A 27,872-nucleotide genomic window follows, 5' to 3' on the forward strand; every position below is an offset into this window, starting at 1 on the left:
TGTCGCGAGAACTTCACACTCTTAATCACGAAAATGATTTTTTTTATAACAAAAATGCTGTAAACTACTTGAGTAGTAGTGAGAAATTAGCACCTACACTCATGCCTCAGAACAGTCCCAATTCCTGCAACTCCACACTTCAGATCAGTCCCAATTCACCCACCTTCACACCTCAGATCACTGTCCCCCCTGCAAATCTGTTTCACCACTGTAACCCCCTGCACATCTGCCCTACCACTGTACCACCCTGCACATCTGCCCCACCACTTTAACCCCCTGCATATCTGCCCCACCATTGTACCACCCTGCACATCTGCCCCACCTCTATATTCCCTGCTCAAGTGTCCCACCACTGTAACCCCCTGCTCAACTGCCCCACCAATGTTCCCCCTTTCTCATCTGCCCCACCACTGTACCTCCCTGCACATCTGCTCCACCGCCATACCCCCATACTCTTCTCTCTCACTACTGAACCATCTTCTCATCTGTCCTAACACTGAACTTATCTGCTCATCTGCCCCATCACTGTAACCCCATTTCTCATCTGCCCCACCAATGTACCTCCTGCACATCTGCCCCACCACTGTACCTCCTGTAAATCTGTCCCACCTCTGTTTCATATGCTCACCTGTCCCACCAATGTACCTCCTTTCTCCTCTGCCCCGCCACTGTACCCCCCTGTATATCTGCCCCACCTCTGTACCCCCTGCTCTTCTGCCCAACCACTGTAACCCCCTGCTCATCTGTCCCACCAATGCACCTCCTTTCACATCTTCCCCACCGCTGTACCACCCTGCTCTTCTGTCCCACCACTGAACCCCCTTCTCATCTGCCCTAACACTGAACCCCCTTGCTCATCTGCCTCACCATTGTACCCCCTTCTTTTCTTTCCCACCATTGAATGCCCTGCTGCTCATCTGCCCCATCAATTTGCCCCTTTCCTCATCTGCCCCACCACTGTACATCCCTGCACATCTGCTCCACCAACATATCCCCATGCTCTTCTGTCTCACTACTGAATCACCTTCTCATCTGTCCTAACACTAAACCCATCTGCTCATCTGCCCCACCACTGTAACCTGCTTTCTCATCTGCCCCACCAATATACCTCCTGCACATTTGTCTCACCTCTGTACCCCCTGCTCTTCTGCCCCACCTCTGTTCCCCCTGCTCATCTGTCCCACCAATAAACCTCCTTTCACATCTGCCCACTGTTCTACCCCCCTGTCCCACCACTGAACCCCCTTCTCTTCTGCCCCAACACTGAGTCCCCTGCTCATCTGCCCCATCACTGTATCCCCCAACTCTTCTGTCCCACTGCTGAAGCCCCTTCTCATCTCTTCCACCACTGTACCTCTCTGCACATCTGCCCCACCATTGTACCTCCTTGTTTTCTGTCCCACCTCTGAACTCCTCCTGCTCATTTTCCCCACTGCTGTACCTTCCTGCTCATCTGCTCCACCGCTGTACTCTCTTCTCATCTATGATATGTGTGATATGCAGAGTGGTGAAAGGAAGCAGAGATGAGACACATTTACCTGTCCTGCCACACTCACCCTGCTGACCCACCTCTCATATCCAGCCCACCTGCTTGTATGTGATGTATGTGATGTCACATACAAATGTCTGGAATGGATGCGCAATGATAAGCTCAGGTCAGGGGTATTTTCTAAAAGCAGTAGGCCTGTGTGCAAGATCATAAGTTGGGCTCCTGCAGCTGAGAAAAAGTGTGCTCCAGCAAAAGTTAGGTGTGATTTTCATTGCACTGAATATTGGCTCTGGCTTAAAAGGACACAGAGTGCAGGGGTTCAGTAGTAAGTGACGCAAAGGTTCAGGAATCATTTGAGTTCTCCCAATCACAGTGAAATCCCTTCTTTCTGAGATTGTTAGTGGCAACCAAGTGAATCATCTTCCTCTAGATGGTGGATGGGGCTAGCATGACTGTGATTGACTTTAGCAGTGCCAATGACAGTCCTCCGCCTCCTGGCAAAAAGGGATGCCCCCCCCCCCCCCCCTTCCAGCAGAACTGCACCCAATCTCGTCCCCATCACAAAAGTTGACATTCTCAGCTACAGCAAAGTTAGAGAACCAAACAATGTTTCCCATCTTTTACAATGTGTGGGGGCGCAGTGCCTCCCCCTCAGTGCAAGTGTGGTATGGCGGGGAATTCTGATACTTCCCTGCGCTGCCCTGCTGATGGAGAGGGTGTCAAGTGCCGGCAAAAGATGCTTCGAGTGTCAGGGTTTGCCTACCCTTGGGCTATGCTATTTTACCTTTTCATTTGTTTATATAAACAAAATGTAACAATAGAAGTGCAGAACCTGTAGTTTCAGGTAAAAATGCAATAATACAGCAGCTCAGCCAGGTGAATTAGGTGAAAATAGGTTGTGGAATATCAAGGAAAGTAATTTTCATTGGGCAAACCTGGCCAAATTTACACAAATTTGGCTTGATGGATAAGGTGAATGTTCACCAAACAATTTGGGGAAATTTTCAGCCAAAAAGCAAATCTAATTATGGATAAATATTGAAATTTCGAAAACTGTTCTCTATCATTGTCCTGACCCTATAGCAGGCTGTATGCATGCATAAGAGCATTTTATACAATGAAGACATTCGCTATGCCAGCCTACTCTAAATTTTTGTCAGGCTTCTGATTGTTGTTTTTTAATGTGGTGGAAAAAACTATAAAAAGACAAAACAGCGCAAAGCACCTACACAGGGTCAGTTATTAGTTGAACAAGGCTCAATATGCTCTTGTGTATACTGTTTATTAACTGAACACAGACATTTATAAAAAAAGGGTATTCTGCAGTCCCTTGGATTTTCTGCAATGTTTGGGGTGGGGTCTTTTTCTACCATTAACCTAAGTTTTTTTTTTTTTTAAATATATACCTCTTGCAGCATTGCCCTTGTGTGTTTCTTTTGTTTCTTAAAACAATGTCACTGTGCTGTATCAGTAGTAATCTTGTGCAGATACATGAAGCGTCACACTGTACATTCATTCGTATTAGACATTACTTCTGGTGAGGTGTGGAGTTTTATTTCTTGTTACTGCTGCACAGTTTCTATGGCAGCATCAACCATCCATTTCAGTCCATCATTTTAAAAGGCTTGTGTTTGATATTTCAAAAAAAAAAGAAAGAAAATTACACATTTATGGAAAGCACAGAAGATATATTTTTGAATTGCTTTTGAGGGGCTTTTATTTGTCTTGCTTCAAATTTACACATAAATAGTTATATTTCATGTTTGCTACGAGTCTGTTTTTACATAGAGAAAAAAGATTGCATTTTTTTTTACTGCTGACTGCAACTATGATAGCAGTGTACCATGGAATAAATAAGATATGGAGAGGACAGAAAGGAACCACTTCAGCTGCGGAAGGTTTTACCCCCTTCCTGACCAGGCCATGTTTTGTGATACTGCATTGCTTTAACTGACAATTGTGCGTTCGTGTGATGCTGTATCCAAATAAAATTGATGTATTTTTTTTCCCCACAGATAGAGCTTTCTTTTGGTGGCATTTGATCACATCTGCGTTTTTTATTCTATAAACAAAAAAAGATTGTAAATGAAAAAAAAAAAACAATATTTTTTACTTTCTGCAATAAAACACATCCAGTAAAAAATTTAAAAAATCTAATTTCGTCATCAATTTAGGTCAATATGTATTCTGGTGCATGTCTTTGGTTAAAAAAAATCCCAATAAGCGTATATTTATTGGTTTGCGCAAAACTTATAGCGTCTACAAACTATGGGTTAGATTTATGGACTTTTTATTTATTTTTTATTGTCTTTTACTAGTAATGGTGGCGAACAGCGATTTTAAGCAGGACTGCGACATTTCCGCAGACAAATCTGACACTAGATGGCACTTTTTGGGGACCAGCGACACCAACGCAATGATCAGTGCTAAAAAAATGCACTGTAACTGTATAAATGACACTGACATGGAAGGGGTTAACATCAGGGGCAATCAAAGGATTAAGTGTGCTCCTAGGGAGTGCTTTCTAACTGTGGGGGGGAATACTGTGACTGAAGGAAAACAGAGATCCGTGTTTCTGCTTAGCAGAAACACAAGATCTCCATTTTCCTCCCTCACAGAAAGGCAGTCTGCCTTGTTTACATAGCCGTTCTGCCTCTCCTGTAAAGGATCGTGGGTGGCTGGTGGCCATCGTGACCGCCACACATGCTGATTGGCTCCCGCTGTGTCCAATCACTTCGGGAGCAAGGCTCCTGATGTGAACAGTGCAACCAAAATACAAACAGAGAGAAATATAAAAAAAAAAACCCCTACGGTAAAATAAATGGAAATAAAAATGAAAGGTACTTTCCAAGGTTTTGCTTGGTCTGTACTTTCCAAGTCTAATTCAGTGTAGCATAAATGTGATTCTGACAGTATCTCTGGCTCTCAGAGACGACTAGCATCTGTGCAAAGTTTTAATGGAAAATTGTGGACATTCCAGATGGCGTCAAGATAGGAGGACTAAACTGTTTATGATATTTCATCAACGGGACGTCCTAAGATGTAAGTTCTTCTAACTGAATCAAAATATTCATATGACCCTTGTTAACCAATATATTATTACACAACACGAAATCCCAATTGGAAGGTGTCTAGTCTGCCTCCTGAACCTCATAATATAGAAGAATTTGGTCTTAAAATGATGGTAATTCTCATATATTTGGGTGGATGCTTATTATTAGGATTCTTTCATCAGATCAGGATTTAGGAAATATGACAAAGAGGACTTAATGGTCAGATAAAGGCAGACTTCCAAATGTGGATTGATTCTTACTAGTTTATGATGTGCATATACAGCCATTTTAGAAAACACCATACCAGAAAATATTTTAAAAAATACTTTATGAAACGCTCATTAAAAGATCTCTGGTTATTAGTGTTCTGCTTGTTAGACTTTGCTCATCATAGCTATTAGACATTTTAGACAGCTCATAAGCAGGCTGTGCAGACCTACATCAAGATGGCCCCCTGTCTTTCTCAAGCCATCTCAATGGAATTAATGCTATTGCTAGAATTTTACAATGTTCTGGTTAGAAAGTTCATTGGGATTTAATATAACTTGCTTGTGTGTAAAGCTAAGCTGTTCAGGTTTATGATTTAGCCACTTACAGTGGAAATAATAAGTCTTCACACCCCTGTTAAAATGTCAGGTCAGGTTTCTGTAATGTAAAGAAATGAGACAAAGATAAATCATTTTAGAACTTTTCCAATCTTTAATATGACCTATAAACTGTACAACTCAGTTGAACAACAAACTGAAATATTTTAGGTGGAGGGAAGTAAAAATAAAAAAGTTAAATAATATGGTTGCATAAGTGTGCACACCCTTAAGCTAATACTTTGTTGAAGTACCCTTTGATCCTTTTGATTTTATTACAACACTTTTTGGGTATGAGTCTATCAGCATGGCACATCTTGGCAACTCTTCTTTGCAAAAATACTCCTAATCTGTTAGATTGCAAGGGCATCTCCTGTACACAACCCCTTTCAGATCACCCCACAGATTTTCAAAAGGATAAAGGTCTGGGCTCTGGCTGGGCCATTCCAAAACTGTAATCTGCTTCTGCTAAAGCCATTCCTTTGTTGATTTGGATGTATGCTTTGGGTCGTTGTCATGCTGAAAGATGAAGTTCCTCTTCATGTTTAGCTTTCTAACAGAAGCCTGAAGGTTTTGTGCTAAGATTGACCGGTATTTGGAATTGTTCATAAAAGCCTCTACCTTGACTAAGATCCCTGTTCCAGCTGAAGAAAAACAGTCCCAGAGCATGGTGCTGCCACCACCATGCTTCACTGTGGGTATGGTTTCATTTTGGTGATGTGCAGTGTTGTTTTTGAGCCAAACATATCTTTTGGAATTATGGACAAAAAGTTAAATCTTGGTTTCATGAGATCATAACACATTTTCCCACATGCTTTTGGGAGACTTCAGATGTGTTTTTGCAAATTTTTGCCAGGTTTGGATGCTTTTCTTCATAAGAAAAGGCTTCCATCTTGCCACTCTACCCCATAGCCCAGACATGTAACACACAGTCAGTACTTGCCAGAAATTCCTGCAGCTCCTTTAATGTTGCTGTAGGCCTCTTGGTAGCCTTCCTGACCAGTTTTGTTATCGTCCTTTCATCAATTTTGGAGGGATGTCTAGTTCTTGGTAATGTCACTGTTGTGCCATACTTTTTCTACTTGATGATGACTGTCTTCACTATATTTCATGGTATATCTAATGCCTTGGTCGCTATTTGGCTGCTAGCGGAGCAGGTTTTAACCCCCGCTAGCGGCCAAAAAAGGTGGTTAAATCCCCAGCAAAATGCTGCTGGGGTGGTGTTTTGGCGGCGGTATCGCAGCGATGCCCCATTTGTTTCAGTGGGGAGCACCAGATGACTGAAGTATTGAATGATATTTCAATTTTCTTTTTTATTCCACCTGTTTTTAGGCACCAGTAGTATGTCAGCGGGTGTCAATGGCCAATTCATAACCATTTCAGCTCTGGAAGGTTTACCCCCCTTCATAACCAGGCCATTTTTTTGTGATATGGCACTGTGTTACTTTAACTGACAATTACACTGTCGTGCCTTACTGTACCCAAATAAAATTGATGTCCTTTTTTTCCCCACAAATAGGGAATATTTATTTTGGAGGAATTTGGTCCCCTTTGCGGTTTTTATTTTTTGCGCTATAAACAAAAATAGACCTACAATTTTGAAAAAATATATATATTTCTTATTTTCTGCTGTAAAATATACCCACTAATAAAATGGGAAAAAAAATCAAATTTCTTCATCAATTTAGGCCACATATTTTTTGATAAAAAAATCCCAATAAGCGTATATTGATTGGTTTGTGCAAAAGTTATAGCATTTACAAACTATGGGCTATATTTATGGAATTTTTATTTATGTATTTATTTATTTTTTATTGCCCTGTACACACGGTCGGACATTCCAACGAAAAAATCCGTCTGATTTTTTCTGACGGATTTTGGCCCAAACTTGTCTTGCATACACACGGTCGCACAAAGTTGTCGGAAAATCCGATCATTCATAATGAGGTGACGTACAACACGTACAACGGGACTATAAAGAGGCCAGTAGCCAAGCTTTTGTCTCATAATTTATTATGAGCATGCTTTGCACTTTGTGCATTAGAATTGTCTACATGCGATCAGAATTTAAACGATCGGATTTTGTTGTTGGAAAATTTTAGATCCTGCTCTCAAACTTTGTGTCAGAAATTCCGACGGAAAAAATCAGATGGAGCCCACACATGATCGGATTTTCCGTCAACACGAACCCGTAAAACACGTACAACGGGACTATAAAGAGGCCAGTAGCCAAGCTTTTGTCTCATAATTTATTATGAGCATGCTTTGCACTTTGTGGATCAGAATTGTCTACACGCGATCAGAATTTAAACGATCGGATTTTGTTGTTGGAAAATTTTAGATCCTGCTCTCAAACTTTGTGTCGGAAATTCCGACGGAAAAAATCAGATGGAGCCCACACATGATCGGATTTTCCGTCAACACGAACCGATTGCATATTTTCCATCGGAAAGTCCCACCGTGTGTACAGGGCATATGGCTGCAAGCAATGATCATTGTGTTCTGGGGGGGGGGCAGTCCCCCTGTCAGAGCACAATAGTTCAGTGGGGAGATCACTGCACTAACATCAGATGTGTTAGTACAGCGATATGTACGTTTTTTTCCGTTCAGCCTGCCTTGTGTACCCAGCATTAGAACTAAGCCTAGCACTGCACTGCATTTCAAATGTACCTAGACTGCTTCATGCAGGAATTTGGGAGCAGTCTGTCAAAGCACAATGCATATAATTGTATAGATTTGAACTAAACCACTGAATAAAAAGATCTGTTTAGTAATTGTACGGTACACTGCGGCACTAAACCTCTAAGATGTGAACAAGCTCTTATTGATAAACCAGTTAACATGTATTCAGTAATCATTGAAAAGGACAGTATTATTTTAATTCTGAACAATGGGTCCCTGACTGAAACATTTAATGACAAACTGACTGAGGACATTCTATTCTCCACTTACCACACCTAAACTATCTTCGCTATTTTCTTATTTTTCTTCCTTTTCCTTTCTTTTTTCCTTCTCCTTTCCCTTTCTTCTCTGCCTTCCCTTTTCCTTTTCCTCCGTTCCCCTCCCTTCTTTCCCTCTCTCCTTCCCCTTTCCTTTCCCTGCTCCTCTCTTCTCTCTTGTTCACCCTCCCTCCATCCTTGCTCTATTGTGATATAAGAGTTGCATATCTTTATTTATTTTTTTAACTTAAACCCATATATCTGAGAATTTTTCCATGAATAATACAATTCTCCCATCTTGCAAATATATTCTACTCTCATAGCCACTCTCTTACTGCCAGCGTTTCAGGATAAGTCCCATAGCTACACTCAGTAAATGGGGAATAAGTGACCTCTTATACTGTGCTATAGATTTCCCTGTATTGTGAAACAAATATGTCCACAGGTCCATAGACATTTCCATTTCACTCATTTCTGGTAATATCTGTGCAACCCCTCTCCAAAATTCTTGTATTTTTAGAACACTCCCACCATATGTGATCCAGTGTTACCTGTGCATTACATCCACGCCAACATAACAGAAATTTCTCAAATTTATATTTATGTGCTCTTATAGGTATGATATACCATCCTACTAAACACTTAAAATTTATTTCCATTGTATTTACATCCCGAGAAGAGGCATATCCCAACTTTAGCAACTTTTTTTTCTGTTGCTCATTCAACACTGTTCCAAGTTCTCTCTTTCTCTTCCCTTTATGAAACTATCTGTCCAAAGTGCAATAGCCAAGGTTTTTTTTGGGGGTATGCTGTCTGTGTCCCACAGGATGATTTCCCTTCAGTTCCTTGAGACACAACAGAAAGGAAAAGGAAATCTCTCCAAAGTGAAGCTAAATTGCCATCAGAACAATCAGGTTATCCTTTCAGAAGATTCCCCTACACCTGCTGTTCCAGTAAGAACTGTACAATTTTGATCACCACAAAAGACAGAGAGGGTGACCCCCCTCCCAACTTGATACCACAGTAAAAATTCAACCAGAGACTGTAGCCCACCTGCATGATATGGAATCTAAAAAAGTTTTAGATTTACTGTAAAAAGCACAATCTTCCTGCTATGATTTCTGGCTCTGCTCCTGCCCTAATTTTTTGGGATTTGGAAGCCCCTCCTGCCTTTGGGAAATTTACATTCCTCCTGTTCCTTTCTGTATAAAAAATAGTAAAATTACTGAGCTCAAAGTACTAGTCCCTGTGAAATACAAGACACAAATCTTTGGTCAGTTTACTGTCTTTTTTTTAATCAGATTTGGTCTTTTGAACTGTGTTAGTTATAGTACAGCTTTTATGAATGGAGGAAGTGGGCAGAAAGGGCAGGCATAGTTGGCACTCTTGACAAGTGCCTGTCACAGGGCTGTTGGCTCCAATAACTACTGCCCTCCACAGTGGAAAATTACAGTGGCGTTTGGCGGTCAGAGGAAGATTTCAGCTAATACAGGAGCCAGCAGCACAAGGGACATATCTTATTGATTGTAAATAATTTTGCTTGCGCCAATTTAGTTCTTTTCACTTACAACTAAACTTGGGCTTTATAAAGTAGTAGTGTAACAATTGTGCAGTAAACGCTTAGCTTTGTGCAACAAAGGCACCACTTGGCAGTAGCGATGTTCATAGGCTTGGTGCTATATGTAGACAGTTTAGGTTTCACAAATAGCTAGGTTTGTGCCACTTTGTGTTGGTCTATCACATAAAATCACAATAAAATACATTTACGTTTTTGGTTGTAACATGACAAAATGTGGAAAATTTCAATGGGTATGAATACTTTTTCAAGGCACTGTATATATTGTGGACATTAAAGATTTATAGCTCAGGGAACACAGCAAACAAGTACTTGTATCTCAAGCCTTAAAAACATTTTTTTTTTTAACTGCGGCTCAAGGACAAAGCTTTGATGATTGTCAGTCTTGACAGATAACTGAAATGTCCTTCATAAGAAATGCCATTAAAAGATATAAACTGCAGATAAAGTGTACCATTCTACTAAAACACACAACTTAAAATACATTGACAGAGCTCTATGTTTTGCTATGCTAGGTTTTTACAAAAAAGAAAAAATAATGAATGTACACTACAATATTAACAATTATACTGGCACTGAAATTCCTGATGCAGATAGGAAACCTGGGGAGAAACCCTTCTCCATAGACCATTAAGGCCTCTCTTTATTTTATATCTGGAAGCTTCGAAGTGAGGAAAAGAAAGCTTGTGCTTCCTGCTATTTCACACTGGCCACAGATCAAGGGAGGATTAAACTTTTTGTTTTGTTTTGTTTTTAAATAACAATAATAATAATTTAAAATCATTTTTCAAACCTATATTTTCCTAAATTCTATAATGTTTATGTAGCTTGATGAAACCATTTCTATGCTGGGCTCTAAAGCCCTATACATACGATCAGAAATTCTGCCAGCAAAAGTCAGATATGAGCTTTTGGTCATAAATTCCAACCGTGTATATGCTCCATCGGACTTTTGCTGACAGAATTCCAGCCAGCAAAAGATTGAGAGCATGTTCTCTATTTTTTGGTCCGAAGACGTTCCGATCGGAAATTCTGATCATCTGTACAAATTCAAGTGCGCAAAATTCCTACGCATGCTTGGAAACAATTTGACGCATGCTCTGAAGCATTGAACTTCATTTTATCGGCTTGTCGTAGTGCTGTACGTCACCACGTTCTTAACGGTCAAAAGTTCAGAGAACTTTTGTGTGACCTTGTGTATGCAAGCCATGCTTGAGTGGAATTCCGCCGGAAAAACCATCCAAGTTTTTTCAACGGAAAATCCACTCGTGTGTACGGGGCATGAGTAGCTATTCATTCATTAGCAGGTGAAAAGCTGAAGCAATCTTGACCCTAATAACTGTTATTTCACCTAGTTTACCCACTTAAGGACCGCCTCACACCGATATACATCGGCAGAATTGCACGGCTGGGCATAAGCACGTACAGGTACATTGCCCTTTAAGTGCCCGCGGCACACTTGCGACCCGGTCCTGAGCTCCGTGGCCACGGGATCCGCGGACCCGAGTGCCACCGGTGTCCCGTGATCAGGTCACAGAGCTGAAGAATGAGGAAAGGTAAGTGTAACAAACCTCTGCCTGTGCTTCCTAGTGAGCTTGTCACTGATCATCTGTTCCCTGTCATAGGGAAAGAAGATCAGTGATGTCACATGCCAAGCTACGCCCCCCTACAGTAAAACAAACACACACACTTAACTCCTACACTGCCCCCTAGTGGTTAACCCCTTCACTGCCAGTGACATTTTTACAGTAATCAGTGCATTTTTAATCGCACTGATCCTTGGTCCCAAAAATGTTTCAAAAGTGTCCGCCATAATATCGCCCCCACAATAAAAATCGCTAATCCCCGCCATTACTAGTAAAAAAAAAATTATTAATAAAAATGCCATAAAACTATCCCCTATTTTGTAGACGCTATAACATTTGTGCAAAGCAATCAATAAACGCTTATTGCGAATTTTTACAAAAAATATGTGGTATATCAGTTAAAGTGACGCAGTACCGAATCGCAAAAAGGGGCTTGGTCCTTTAGCTGCAAAATGGTCCGGGGCTTAAGTGGTTAAAGGTGTCATGTTAAAATTGTGAAGGTAAAATTGCATGAGATAATAACATGTAAAAATGTTCCTCTTTCATAAGGTAATGTAGCAATATCTTACCAGTGTAAATACAGTACATCCACTATAGATTCTACTGTAAAGTGCTATGGAATACAATGGTCATATATGAATTTAGGATAGCATTAAAACATAAAGTAGTATTTGGACTGGCTATAACTATAATCACTGTATTTTTTTTTTGTTAGGTACTCAGAAGAGGAAATACACCAGAAAGTAGGAACTTTTCGCCAGATGCTCATGGAGAAAGAAGGAGTACTGACCAGAGAAGATCAACATGGACGACAAATGTAAGTAGACATCAACCATAAATGTGGATGCTTGATTACAAATGAACTCTATGCCTATGGACAATATTACATAGAATTCCAGGAAGAACAAAGTCAACCAGGATAGGCGATGTTCTAAATGAACAATGTAGGGAATTTATATTTTAAATGTAGGTTTTAAAATGATAGGGAATGAGCAATAAATGGAAAACAAATGTCTGCTTATGCAAATGTCCTCCCCAGACACCGCAGCTCACAATGGGAGGACTTCAGATGCAAACACAGCACTGTTAATCCACAAAGCTGTGAGGAGAGTTAAGTGTGGCCAGCTGCTTATTGACAAACCGCAGGCTTGTGACTCAACAGAGAATATGCTGATAGCCACCATCAGGATCAATGGGTATTTGTGAGACTTTGCAGGGAGACTAATAAAAAACTGAAGTGCAGACACACTTACATTCAAGTGCTGCAGCACATTTTCCTTTTAGATAGGGAGGCCGTAGTTCTTCTTTAACCCCTTAATGCCTAAAGGTAAAACAGATCTTCATGCCTGAATGCAATTTTTTCAGCTTTGACGTGTATTAGTAAAACTGTACATAAATTATACCTTATTTTGGTATGGATAGCTTCTGATTTCTTTTTTATTATCAAAGGAAAACTGACCCAAAATAGTAACAAAAATATATTTTGCCATTACCATGGCCCACCACCACAAAAACCCTCAAACAAAATGATCTTACTCCTCACATTTGTGGCAATACCACATATACTGTATGTGTAATATTTGTTGTTTATACCTAAAACACGTTAAATATATTTTTTAAATCTACCTAGAACTGACCTTTAACCTGACTTTTGACATCCCAACCCAGACTTTTGACCCCAATCTTTGACTCTGCCTAGATCAAGCCCTGATAAAGCTACTTTATATTTATTAATATATTTTTTTTAACACCTTCTTTTTCTGCTGTTTCATTCTTCTCCTCTGACTAGGAGAAAAAGATAAAACTTTTTTTTTTTTCACCACTCAGAGGAGAATGAGTACAAGAGCAGGTTTTACTGATTGAATATGTGAGAGGCACTCACAGACTATCACAGTGTTTATGTGATCGGGAGCCAGGTCTCCCAGCTTCTGAAGGTTAGTATGAGACTTGTAGCTTTTGGGGACAGTTTGAGTTCCATACTGATATGCTATGTAGTGAATTTGAGAGTCATGGCTGGGAGGATGACATATGACTTTCACCAGTAGGAGGAACGTCCCGTCTGGCCTATAGCAGATTGACGGCCGGGCTGAACATTCCTCCTTCTGGGTGGACGTCATATGAACTGGTTAGGTAACATTATACAGCCAAAATATTTAAATAATTTTAGTGGCAGGTAAAAAAACTTTTTACTGGGGAGCTGAGTTTCCTAAATGCATTTCCTCTCAGAAAAAAACTGTCCCTGGGCATCCATTGCTATCCTGCTAAGAGATGATTATTGCATTATTACCTGATTTGCCATTAAGAGAAACATTTCTGCTTTTCTTTGTAGTCACTTGGATGGTAAACGCTATCAAGCGTTATCCAGGTACAATATATACTTGGATTGCTTTACATTTTCCCTTTTGTATTCTTTAAAATGAACTGCCTTAAATCATTCAATTCTAGGCCTGAAGTCCCGTGGTATCACTACACTGCACTCCCCTAGCAAAGAGAATTATGTATACTTTGATGTATTAGTTAATTAAAAGTATCTCAATTCACTGACTTTTCCAAAACAATTTTGCCAGTAAATCTTTAGAGTAGAATAAAATGGCCTGCATTTCAAGCTTTATTCTACATAGCTAAAGGCTAGTTTTACTGAAATGTGCCATTACATCTTTTTGGTATACCACATTTTGCAATAAAACGGCCTCTAAATTATATAAGGGACTTATTTGTGCATTTGCAGGTCTAACATAAGATTAAAAATTCTATATCATTTCTGTTTGCAACAGGGCACATTTTGGTGTGTGATGCCAAAATAATGTGTTCAGAAGATAATTATGATATTGTTAGTAGTTTTTTTTTTTCAGATGTTTTACTATTCCTCGGCTTCTGCTTCTAAGATGACTACATGTTTTCATAGTCAGTTATCAAACTGTTAGTGTGCTAATTAGCTGCAGTAAGAATGACTGAAGGAAGAGCCTTCACTGCAAATATTATATGCTTAAATGAGACCAAGTGAAGAGCAAAAAAACAATTTAGCTTAAAGCTGAACTCCAGCCTTATACCGCATACACACGTTTTCCCATCGGAATAAACTCCAAATGTTTTTCAGACGGAGTTCCGCTGAAACTTTTTTGCATACACATGATCACACCAAAGTCCGATTGTTAAGAATGCGTACGACAGGACTAGAAAAAGGAAGTTCAGTAGCCAATAGCCTCTGTCTCATACTTGCTTCAGAGCATGCGTCGTTTTTGGTCCATTAGAACAGCATACAGACGAGCGGTTTTCCCAATAGGGATTGGTTCCGTCGGAAATATTTAAAACATGTTCTATTTCTACGTCTGTCAGAATTTTTGTAAATAAAAAAAGGCCGATGAGACATACAATGGAAAGCTTCCGTCTGACTTTTTCTGTCAGACATTCCACTCGTGTGTAGGCGGCATTACTTTCAGCGGCACACTTGTTCTTTTCTGTACTGAGACTGCTTACTCTGATTTCCCTGCACACTGTGAGCTTCTCACAGTGTGCATTAGATGCTAGAGCAAGCCAGACATAGCTTGCCTCATTTTTGGGCTGGAGGACATGCAGAATTGTCTAACCCTTTCCTCTCCAAACTCACTGTCCCTGGCCTGCCCATGTCATTTATTCTATTTCATTTCTTTTGATCATTACTGCTCGGCATCAATTGTGGCCATTACCTACTAGGGATGCACCGAAATTTCGGCCGCCGAAACATATCGGCCGAAAATGGCCTTTTCGCCATTTTGCTGAAAGAGAGTTCTTGCCGATAATGGCGTCGAAAATTGCGCATGCACAGTAGCGACGGGAGAACACTTCGGATGACATCACTCGTTCTGTGGGCGGCTTGCACGTTCCTCGTTAAGACGCCGCACTTGTAAGCACATTCCCTGCTGAGACACTGGCCCCTTCCCCGCGGACGTGATCATGCTTGTGAGATGCTGCTGGGACCCGAGAGACGCTGCTGGGACCTGAGAGACACTACTGGGACATGAGAAACGCTGCTGGGACCCGTGAGACGGCTTCATAGAGGGCTGCACATAACATACTCAAGTACAAGAGTGGGCACTGTCCCTCCTGGATGGCTACTACTATTCGCCGGTGAGCAATGCGTTGCCTTTTTTGCCTTACTTAAACTGACAGAAACAATCCAACTAGTTTTATTTATTTTACTATACTACTGAAATGGTCTATAGCAGTCAAACAACATGTATTACTTACTACTTAGCCTAAACAACAAGCCACTCTTGCCATGCAGTATAGTATTAAATATGTCTGTCTGTCTGTCTGTCTGCACTGCAATACATCTGACTTGTAGCAGAAATAATATTTTATATAATTGAACTGATTTGAAATGGAATGGCATGCTATTTATTCTGTAGTATACTACAAAATTAAATGTATGCCCTTGTTGTCATTGAATTTGTTACTTTGTCACAATATAGTTAGTTATACAGTACACACTGACATGACAGCAAGCACATGATTTTTTAAACATGACAGTACGCAATACATATAATATATTTAATAACTATATATTATATATTTTATTGTGTACTGTCATGTTTCAACAAATCATGTATAACTTAGTTATAATACTCCGCTGACAAATTCAATGACAACAAGCGCATGAATTTATAGTATACTACAGAATAGCTCAAAAAAATTAAATATAGCATGCAATTGCAATTTGCAAGCAATCAATTCCATTTCAAATCAAATTTAATCAGTGCAATTATCTTTTTGGTACAAGTCAGATGTACTGCAGTGCAGATATAACTACCTTGCATGGCAAGAACTGCACCGTTAAAAAAAAAAAAAAGTGATCGTTTTTTATTTTGTAAAGCTGCCTCCTAGGGTTTAGCTTTTAAATTGATTTTGTCCTTTTTTTTCCCCCCCCTCAGATTTCACTCCCACTATAGATCATTCTATGTTATTATTCTGCGCTATCAGCAAAGGTGGAAATATTTTAAAGTTTCTGATAAATCACATTAAGTATGATAAAGACCCCAAATTTGCAATCTGTAGTCTTTGCTCAGCAGAAATTTCAAGAGGGGGTAAGGTGCCAAGGCATTTTTCAACAACAGGTTTGATACACCACCTGAAAACACGTCATCCAGTTCAGCATTCAGATTAGAAGAAAACAGTGCCACTTCCAAAAAATTACTCAGGCTCAACACTATCTGTGGCCACAGTCTTTGAAAAGGTTAACAAATTTGCAAGTGACAGTCCCAAAGCTTGTGCCATAACAGATAAAATTATGGAATTTATTACATTAGATGACCAGCCATTCTCTGTTATGGAGGACATTGGATTCCGTAGGCTCATGCAACATATTGAGCCTCATTACTCACTACCAAGCAGACGCTACTTTGCAGATACCTGTCTACCTGAATTGTTTTGCAGTATTAGAAAACATGTTCATGAGCTCATGACTACCGACATAATAGAAATCAGTTTTACTACCGACATTTGGAGTTCAGACCTCAGTCCAACGAGCATGCTTAGCCTGACAGCGCAGTGGATAGATGACAAATTTCAATTGCAAAACATCCTACTTAACGCACGTTTGTTGGATCACATACTGCAGCAGCAATAGCTGACACTTTAAAATCCATGCTTGACACTTGGCACATTGAGAAGTCTAACGTGCATTTGATTGTCTGAGATAATGCACGGAATATAGAAAAAGCAATGGAGGACAGTGAACTTAAAAGCATACTGTGTATGGCACACACTCTGCAATTGGCTGTGAATGAAGGATTGCCGAGTCAGCGCACCATTTCTGTTATTGTATCAAAAGGAAGAAAATTTGTGGGTCACTTTAAGCATTCTCCGCTTGCTTATTCCAGATTACAAGCTTTGCAGATACAGTTTGGAATGCCACCGAAATGACTGCAGAAAGATGTAGCCACTCGTTGGAACAGCACCTACTATATGCTGCAAAGTCTTTTTGAACAAAAGAGCGTTTTAGCTGCATACATTGCAGATTACGAGCTGCTGGCAACACTGAATGCACATCAGTGGATGTTAGTTGAAAATAGTTTGTCTCTTCTATCTCCATTTGAACAGTTAACAAAAGAAATAAGCTCAACTAATGCTTCCATTTCTGAAGTTATTCCCTTGATTGCCGCACTAAAGCGTCTGCTAGGAAAAGAGATAGAAACAGACTATGGCGTAAAAATGGCTAAAACCACTCTACTGGAGGCCGTTACCAACTGGTTTCAAGACACAGAGTCCAACCCTCTGTACTGCATTGCAACAGTTCTAGATCCTCGATTTAAATAGCATTATTTTAATGTTGAGAAAAAGCGGCGTGCATGGACAATGATACAAGCACAAATGGACGTGGTGGAAGCATCTGGTGAAGGAGTTTTGAGGTGCAGCACAGAGGAAAGTGAGAAGAATCGGTTGTATACAAGTGAAGAGGAACACGCTCCCTCCATATCTGATATGTTTAAAGAAATTTTACATGAATGCACCCTGGTCCATAGCAGTGCCGGAACAAGTGCAGCTACCCAACAGCTGGACATTTATTTAGCTGAACAACCTATAGCCAGAAGTGACAATCCCCTTGAGTACTGGCGCATCAACAAACAACGTTTTCCTTTGCTTGCACAGATTGCACGCAGATATTTATTTGCCCCAAGCACCAGTACAGAGAGTGAGAGACTATTCAGTCTAGCATCTCATATTCTTGAGAAGAGAAACCATCTCTCCTGTGAGAAAGCTGAACAACTTTTGTCCTTGAAGCGAAATCTGCCACTTTTACTGAAATAGATTTATAAATCCGTAGCATAGACCAATTAATTTACCATGTTGTTGAACATAGTAAATTAATTGGTATTGGACTGTGCTATTGGACAATTGGAACATACAACATAGTATGACTGACTACCAGTATGTTCCAATTGTCTAGTTGTGCCATTAGTTGGTTGTTCATTGTAGTTCTTCTACAGTTTTTTTTGCACTTCTTCAATTTAAGAGAGAATTCCAGCTTTTAATCTACTGTACATACATAGTTTGTTGCTGCTGGGCCAAACTATGTCTCTCCATAAGCTGTCAGCCCATTGCATGTGCAAATGCAAAACTGTATGTTCTGTATCTGTGGCTGTCTACATACTCCAGTACTATACACTATACCACACTGTGTTCCAGATATGGGCGGAGACTTCCAGAAACACAGACTAGTCTACATTGCCTGCTGTGATTGGCTGAGCACGGCTGCTGTAGACTAGACTGTGTTCCGGGATGTCTCCACTCATACCCAGGGGACCAGAACACAGTGCAGTCTACTAAGTATGTAACTCGCAGCTACATACATACACTTGTATTGCACATGCAGCTGCTGACACCTTAGGGAGAGAACTTAAATAAAATAAAATTACTAGTTCTCAAGTTGAAAATAAAATAATTACATTTTTTTATTGCATGTAGCATATGTTAAACTTATATTTTACAGAAACTGTGAAACAGAATAATGGCCTTCTGCCATATTTGTTATGCTGTTTTTCTTTATACATAGTTTGTTGTTGGGGCAAACGATGTCAGTCATTGATTGTCTCTCGCTAAGCTTTCAGCCCGTTGCATGTGCAAAACTGTATGTTCTGTATCTGTGACCGTCTACATACTCCAGTACTATACATTATACCGCACTGTGTTCCAGATATGGGCGGAGACTTCCATAAACACAGACTAGTCTACATTGCTTGCTGTGATTGACTGAGCACCGCTGCTGTAGACCAGACTGTAGACTAGTCTGTGTTCCGGGATGTCTCTGCTCATACCCGGGGGCTGGAACACAGTGTGGTCTACTGTATGACTATGTATGTAACCTGCAGCTACGTACATACACTTTTATCGCACATGCAGCTGCTGACACCTTAGGGAGAGAGAACTGAATTACTAGTTCTGATTTAAGTTGAAAATTAATAAAGTCTTCTTAGACTTAGTCTTAGTCATTTTATTTTTATATTATTTATTTATAATTTTTTATGCATTTTTTTTACTTATTTTTATTTTTTATTTTGTTGTTATGGTTCAATGTGCACTTACTGCAGTCTGCACTGCAGGATATGCTGTAGTAACTTTAATTTATAATTGTGTATTTTATTTGATTTTATGATTTTATGTTCTGTGTCCACTGTCCAATTTATTTGGGTTGCTTTATTATTATTAAAGTACTTATTTACATTCTTCAATTTAAGAGAGAACTCCAGCTTTTAATATACTGTACATACATAGTTTGTTGCTGTTGGGCCAAACTATGTGTCTCCATAAGCTGTCAGCCCGTTGCATGTGCAAATGCAAAACTGTATGTTCTGTATCTGTGGCTGTCTACATACTCCAGTACTATACCACACTGTGTTCCAGATATGGATGGAGACTTCCAGAAACACAGACTAGTCTACATTGCCTGCTGTAATTGGCTGAGCACCGCTGCTGTTTTTTATTTTATTTAGTTTTTTATGGTTCAATGTGCACTGACTGCAGTCTGCACTGCAGGATATGCTGTAGTAACTTTAATTTATAATTTTGTATTTTCTGTGTCCACTGTTCAATTTATTTGGGTTGCTTTATTATTATTAAAGTACTTTACATTACTGGATTTTACTATTCTTTTATTCATAAAATTAATGATTCAGTTGAATATGAATACTATAATGAATAATAATATAACACAATTTTATATAAATCTTTTTTTGTTTAATATATAAAAAAAACAATTTTTGGTATTGGTTTCGGTTTTTGGCCTAGTGTATTTTTCATTTTCGGTATCAGTTTCGGCACCAATAAACACATTCGGTGCACCCCTATTACCTACAGTGGTCTGCACACAAATGCAATCTGTCTAGACACATCTACCCCTCCACCATGACACCAATTCAGCAATACATAACTCCTCCCAAGAGCCAGACCAATGCTTGCATCCGGACTGAGAGCTCTTGAGAGAAATACTAAGTGGTCTGATATTTTTGGGAAACTATATACAGCACCTCTGCTGGTAACTTACACCAGCCATGATTGGGCACATTAGCATATTGGTAAGGGAGGAAAAGAGAAACAAGGGGAAGAAAAATATCAGCAGAATAATCTGCAGCTTTCATTAAAAAAAATTGTGAACATTGTGCAGATTGAGCATATATTTTTAACCTTTCTGTAGTTTTCTGCATGTATATGTTCCACTTATTCCTTCAGTCAGTGGGCAGTAGGCCCAGACTGGCCATAGGGCACACCAGCCACTTACCTAGTGGGCCAGGGCTGCCAGTCTTTGCAGGGCCAAGGCAGCTGGGCTGCTCTTTGAGCCAGCACCTATCACCCGACCTCTACACGGCGGCCCGGCTGCCAGTTCAGCTCAGTCATCTGCGCTGAGGACGCATAAACATGAAGGGGGGAGGAGCTAGAGGAGACACTTTTGGCCTCTTCAGGGCCCCTGTTGAACACCTCCAGTATAGTTCAGCCTATGGCGCTGGGGGCGTGGCCATGAAGGGGGAGGAGCTAAATGATACACCTGCTGCAGACACTGTGGAGTCGGAGCAGAGAGAATGTGAGTGTGACCCCTTGTAACCTGGATAAGAGAAGCGGTGGGGGTGGATGCATATAGAAGAATCATTCTCTCCATTCCTTCTGCAGCTTCTGAATGCCTGCTAGAGGGAGAGGAGGAGAAGCAGACATTCAGAGGCTGCAGGAGGAAATAGAGAGAAGAATTATTTTATATGCAGCCACCCCCACCACTCCTATCCTGCTTATTTCTGTTTCCCCTTCCTGTGCTCCCCCTGCTCTCTGCCTCAACCTCAGTGCTCTCCAACCCCCCATGCTCTCCACCTCCCCCATGTTTTCCACCTCCCTCTGTGCTCTCTAGCCCCCAGTGCTCTCTGGCCTCTCCAGTGCTCTCCGCCTCCCCCAGTTCTCTTGAGCCCTTCTAGTGCTCTGTACCTCCCTGCATACTCTCTACCCCCCAGTGTGCTCCCTACCTCCCCCAGTACTCTCCAGCCCCCCTAGTGCTCTCCGCCACTCCGCAGTGCTCTCCAGTCCCCCAGTGCTCTCCGCCCCCCCTGTGTTTTTTGCGTCCCCTCAGTGCTCTTCAGCCCCCCCTGTCCTCGCCGCCTACCCTCAGTGCTCTCCAGCCCCCCCAGTGCTCTCCAGCCCCCCAGTGCTTCCTGCCTCCCCCCAATGCTCTCTGCCTCCCTCCTGTGCTCTCCACCTCCCCCTGTGCTCGCCACCTCCCCCTATGCTCTCTGCCTCCTTCCATGCTCTCTGCCTCCCCCCAGTGCTCTCCGCCTCCTCCCTGTGCTCTCCACCTCCCCCGGTGCTCTCAGCCTTTCCCCAGACTCTCTGCCTCCCCCCAGTGTTTTCCACCTTCCCCAGTGCTCTCTAGCCCCCCAGTGCTCTTCGCCTCCCTCTGTGCTCTCTACCTCCCCCTGTCCTCACCACCCTCTGTGGTCCTTGGCCTCCCACCATGGTCTCTGGCCCACCATGGTCTCATGCCCCCCTGTGCGCTTCCCCCACCGTTTTCTTGCTTCCCCCTGTGTTCTCTGACCCCCCCAGTGCTCTCCAGACCCCCGGGCTCTCCAGCCCCCCATGCTCTCTGCCTCCCCCCAGTGCTCTTCAGCTTCCTCCCTGTGCCCCCCATTCTTTTTACCGCCCCCCAGCCCCCCACACCTCTGCCAGTTTCCCCCCACCCCTCTCCCGGGGGATCTGTCAGGATGGAGAGTGGGGAAGGGGCCAGTTAACATGTCATGGGCTGCTCAGTCCAAAATGCCTCAGCCTAATTTTTGTCCCAGTCCAGGCCTGGTGGACAGTGTTTATATGCACCATATACTGTATGTTCTGATCATTTGCAGTATCATATTTGATATAAATGATGACCCAGGTGATGTTAATAGCTTGGTATACAGGTGCATTTAAAAAATTTTTTATATCAACAAGAAGTTATTTTATTTCAGTTATTCAATGCAAAAAAATGAAACTCATATATTATATGGATTCATTACACACAGAGTGATATATTTCAAGCATTTCTTTCTTTTAAGGATTATGTCTTACAGATAGTGAAAACCCAAAATTCAGTAGCTCAGATAATTTGAATATTACATAAGACGATTAAAAAAAGAATTTTTAATACAGAAATGTTGACTTAATGAAAATGATGTTCATGTACAGTATAGTATGCACTCAATACTTGGTCGGGTTCCTCTTGCGTGAATTACTGCATAAGTGCAGCGTGGCATGGAGGTAATCAGCCTGTGGCACTGCTGAGGTGTTATGGAAGCCTAGGTTGCTTTGATAGCAGCCTTCAGCTTATCTACATTGTTGGGTCTGGTGTTTCTCATATTCCTCTTGACAATACCCCATAGATTCTCTGAGGGGTTCAGGTCAGGTGAGTTTGCTGGCCAATCAAGCACAGTAATACCATAATCATTAAATCAAGTATTGGTATATTGGCAGTGTGGGCGGGTGCCAAGTCCTGCTGGAAAATTAAATCAGCATCTCCATAAAGCTGGTCAGCAGAGGGAAGCATGAAGTGTTCTATAATTTCCTGGTAGAGGGCTGCGCTGACTTTGGACTTGATAAATCACAGTGGACCAACACCAGCAGATGACATGACTCCCCAAATCATCACTGACTGTGGAAACTTCACACTGGGCCTCATGCAACATGCATTCTGTGCCTCTTCACTCTTCAAATGATATGCAAAATTTACTTTCAATCCTAAAAGAGGACTTTTGCACCACTGAGCGACAGTTTAATCCTTTTCCTCCTTAGCCCTGATGCTTCTGACATTGTCTCTGGTTCAGGAGTTGCTTGACAAAACTCATGCAACACTTGTAGCCAATGTCCTGGATACATCTGTGTGTGGTTGCTCTTGAAGCTCTGACACCAGCCCTAGTCCACTCTTTGTGAATCTCCCCCAAATTCTTGAATGGCTTTTGCTTTACAATCCCCTCAAGACTGTAGTTATCCCTGATGCTTGTGCACCTTTTTCTACCACATGTTTTTTCTTTCCACTCAACCTTCCATTAATATGCTTGGATCAAGCACTCTGTGAACATCCAGGTTCTTTAGCAATGACCTTTTTTCACTTACCCTCCTTTTGGAGGGTGTCAATGACTGCCTTTGCAGACAACTGTCAAGTCAGCAGTCTTCCCCCTGATTGTGTAACCTACTGGACCAGACTGAGAGACCAAAGGCTCAGGAAACCTTTACATGTGTTTTGAGTTAACTAGCTGATTGGAGTTTGACTCCATGAGTCTAAAATATTGCATTTTTTCTCAATATTCTAATTGTCTGTAATCAAAATTAAAAGAAATAAATACTTTAAGACTATAACTCTGTGTGTAATGAATCTATATAATATATACATTTCACATTTTGAATTGAATTACTGAAATAAATTAACTTTTTGATGACATTCTCATTTTTGGAGATGCACCTGTATATGATATGATTGCATATTGGTATATCTAATCCACAGCAGGTCTGCTTACTAACTGATTGCAGACTACAGATACAGATTGTAGCAGTAGGTAGATTCTCTTGCTCGATTCCTCAGTGCATTTCAGAATGTGTCTGTCTTTCGTATCTGGCTATCGTACATCACCAGAGGGTTCAGCACCTCATGAAGAGTTTAACAAACGTGGAATTGCATTGCAGAGAAATCATGACAAACAAAACAGATCAGTGGATCTTCTAAACATATTTGCTGTGTTGCACATACATGTATGACATTCAATCTTTAAGATGAACAATGCCTTACCTATAGATTGAATTGGCAACTTCTCTTTTTTGTTTATATTCTAAATACCGCCGTCTGTTTGATAAGGATCAGGAGAAGCTGCTTGTAGTACACCACTGCTGTTATTCACATAGAGATTTTCCTCCGAGACAGTGATTAAGCGCCCCCCATCATGATATGTGAGATACAGGTACCAATTTAAATAAAGTCATTGCAGAGTATCTAATTAAAGCAATGAGACTTTAAGGTTGTTGAGCAATCCAATGTTTTTTCAGTGATTTCTTTTACAGTAGCCTTTGGATCGAAAACCAGGTATGCCTGAATGTTTTGGATATTTCTATTAATCCTTCTTACTGGTTATGAATACTCACAAAGGATGCTTTGGACTTGTATACTTTGGGGCACTGTAAAAAAAATACATTATGTAAATAGCACAAGTCTAGATCTGAACTCAAATCTTTTGGATGCAACACAAAAGTAGGATTCCTCTAAAATTGGTGGCTTCTGTAAATGTATAAGCATAACAGAGCTTCCATTACAATGTTTTCAAAATGTGACCATAGCCTTCCACTATGTGTCAATGTAGGAATTCCATTTTGCTGTAAAAGCATGGCTTGTTGTCAGCTGTCTCTCCCAATATCAGTGACAAGATAGATTTATCTTTGCAAAAATTATGGATAATACTTTATTTAAAACCCTTCCCGTAGTTGTGTAGGTACAGTATGTGTTTATGTTTTATCTCAAATTATTAAATTAATTTTATCAGAAATAATTTACCTTGTACTATAAATGAATCACAGGTTTTCTGGCAGTTGTAAATATACTGCCAGTAAGATGATGAGGATAATGAATAAGGTAATGTTTCTCAGAAGAATTGTATTGCCAGTTGTATTCTGCCCTATCAGTAGTATGTTTAGTTATACAATTTGCAGCTTTTAAAATAGTAAAGTGGTACACTTGTGGATTTTTTGCTTTTTGACATTGTTTCCCTTTCAAAAACTATGATATTCACAGCATTTTTTCTAGAAATGTCAAAGCAAAAGATCCATAAGCCGCACATCATGAAGCGGACCCATGTGCATGAAGTGAAATGAATGCCAGCCTCAGCCCAGACTCCAGCCAGGCCACGCTCCAATGCATTTTGCTCCAACCCTTGGAGCTTAATCATGGAGATTCCCCATGTTTGAGCTCCAAGGGGCATAGTGAACACGTAGGGGGTGTGGCCTGGATGGAGTCTGGACTGAGGTTTGCCATTCATCTCACTTCATGCACATGGGTGTGCTTCATGATGTGCGGCTTATGGAACTTTTCCTTTGACATTGTTGCAGCTTGGAGCTAGGACGACGAGCTCCCTGTCCCTGCCTGCAACTCACAGTGGTCTAGTTGGATTTGACCTCTCTCCCGACACCTAAATTTTGCCTTTTTTGGTCACAGTGATTTTTTCTAGAAAGCTAACTCATATTTTAGTTTTTTTTTATTACATTTTTCGTGTTACTTTTTAATATTTTGTATGTTGAACAATGTTGCTGAAAATCATTAGTGTGGAATGTGCTTTTGCCATTCTATTTGTACCATTGAACCATAGTTGTGCCCAGAGGGGTGTGCCAGGTGTGCCTGGGCACACCTTAATCACTCTGTGCAGAGCCAATTCCTTCTACTGCCCGGTCCTCCCTCCCATGTTGCTCCCCCCTCCCACAGTGCTGCTGGCTTCCCTTCTCTCCCCCGGTTACTGTGGGGTATGTTTTAGGAAGGAGAGAGGGGTGCTCAATCAGCCGCCGATCAGTGTTCATCAATGCTGCCTATTAGTGCCCATCAGTTCTGCCTATTAGTGCTCCTCAATGCCACCTATCAGTGCTCATCAGTGCGGCCTATCAGTGCCACATATCAGTGCTCATCACTGCCACCTGTCAGTGCTCATCAGTGCCACCTACCAGTGCCCATCAGTACAGCCTATCAGTGCTAATCAATTTCGCCTATCAGTGCTCATCAGTGCTGCATATTATTGCCACCTATCAGTGCTCATCGACGCCACCTATCAGTGCCCATCAGTGCAGCCTATCAGTGCTGCTTATCAGTGTCACCTATCAGTGCTCATTAATGCCACCTATCAGTGCCCATCAGTGAGGCCTATCAGTGTTCATCAATGCCACCTATCAGTGCTGCCCATCAGTGCCATCTATCAGTACTTCCTATCAGTGCTGCCTATCAGTGCCTCCTCAGCAGGACTCTGAGCTGAGAGTGTCTCTCTCATACAGCTTGCACTGTCAGCCGCCCCCCCCCCCCCACTCCATGGATAGGAGAGGAAAGAGCCAAGCTTCTCCTCCATCTCCTGCCCCTTCCCTCATGTGTGCGCATCAGGGGAAGTGTGAAGCCCAACAGCTAAATGATCAAATTCAGCTGCTTGGCATCGTAACTCCCGCAGGGCACACAGAAGGGAAGGGGAGGGCAAGGAGCTGATCGGCTCTTTCTTCTCCCATCTGTGCAAGAGAGAGGGGGAACTGTCAGTGCTGGCTCTAAGCTGTATGAGAGAGATGCTCTCAGCTCAGAGCCCTGTAGCTAGCAACCCCACCGAGGCAGCGTAACAAGTGTGACCTTTGCAACCCGGGTAGTTCCACCACTGATATATCACTTACATAAGGTATTATTAGTGTAGATAGAAGGTCTTGAATTATAATTAGTTTCCGAGCCTTAATATATGCAAAATATTTTAAAACAGCACAAACCACATTAAGCCAAAATTACTAGACTAAAGTGCAATATTATGCAATTCTTTGTTTTCTTTCATTTATTTGGGTGGTAAGCATTTTATTACTGGCTCTTTCCCTATTGACATGGCAGCAATTTATTACAGGCCCCTCCCAAATGGGACACAGATAATAAAAAAGTAATAGGTAAGAAAAATGTAATGGGCTTTACCTTTTCCCCACTCAATCCAAAATTTGAATTTCCACATTAACCACTCCCCGACCAGCGCATGACGATGTACGTCGACAGAATGGCACGGGCAGGCATATTGGCGTACAAGTACGTCCAATCTTCAATGCCGCCCTGCCATCGGGAGCGCGCCGCCGGCAGCGCGCTCCCGCTCTGATCGGGACCCCAGTGAGTCCGGTCGCGGGACCCGCGGACTCGATCGCCGCGGGCATCCCCGCGATCGTCTCACGGGATGGCTGAATGGAGGAAATGCTGTGTAAACAGCATTTCTCCATTCTGCCTAGCAACTAGTGACGCTGATCTCTGCTCCATGTGATTGGAGCAGAGATCAGTGTTCACTAAATGAAAGCCCAACCCCCCACAGTTAGTAACACATCCCTAGGAACACTTAACCCCTACACTGCCACCCACTGGTTAACCCTTTCACTGCCAGTGTCATTTACACAGGAATCACTGCATTTATATAGCAGTGATTACTGTATAAATGGTCCCAAAAATGTCCGATGGGTCCCCCACAATGACGCAGATCGCCGCCATTACTAGTAAAAAAAAAAAAAATAATTATTAATAAAAATGCTATAAAACTATCCCTATTTTGTAAACGCTATAACTTTTGCGCAAACCAATCAATAATCGCTTATTGCGATTTTTTTTACCAAAACTATGTAGAAGAATACGTATCGGCCTAAACTGAGGGAAAACATTTTTTTTTATATATTTTTGGGGGATATAACGAAAAAAAAAAGAATGCGTTTTTTTCAAAATTGTCGCTCTATTTTTGTTTATAGCGCAAAAAATAAAAACCGCAGGGGTGATCAAATACCACCAAAAGAAAACTCTATTTGTGGGAAAAAAAGGGCGTCAATTTTTTTTTGGGAGCCACGTCGCACGACCGCGCAATTGTCAGTTAAAGCGACGCAGTGCCGAATCGCAAAAAGTGGTCTGGTCTTTGACCAGCAAAATGGTCCG

At 41.3% G+C, this 27,872-nt stretch overlaps 1 protein-coding gene across 1 annotated transcript in view; it reads left to right on the forward strand.

The window, feature by feature from the left end:
• Positions 1–27,872, forward strand: part of LOC143958907 (uncharacterized) — a 382,425-nt gene that overhangs the window by 206,119 nt on the left and 148,434 nt on the right. Inside the window, exon 3 of the mRNA XM_077467890.1 lies at positions 11,943–12,044. Within this exon, the coding sequence (XP_077324016.1) occupies positions 11,943–12,044 (102 nt within the window). The remainder of the gene's footprint in view (positions 1–11,942; positions 12,045–27,872) is intronic.

The sequence above is a fragment of the Lithobates pipiens genome, unplaced genomic scaffold (genome assembly GCF_037356315.1).
Source record: "Lithobates pipiens isolate NorthernLeopardFrog02 unplaced genomic scaffold, aLitPip1_a1.2 Scaffold_64, whole genome shotgun sequence".
In the NCBI taxonomy this organism is placed as follows: Eukaryota; Metazoa; Chordata; class Amphibia; order Anura; family Ranidae; genus Lithobates; species Lithobates pipiens.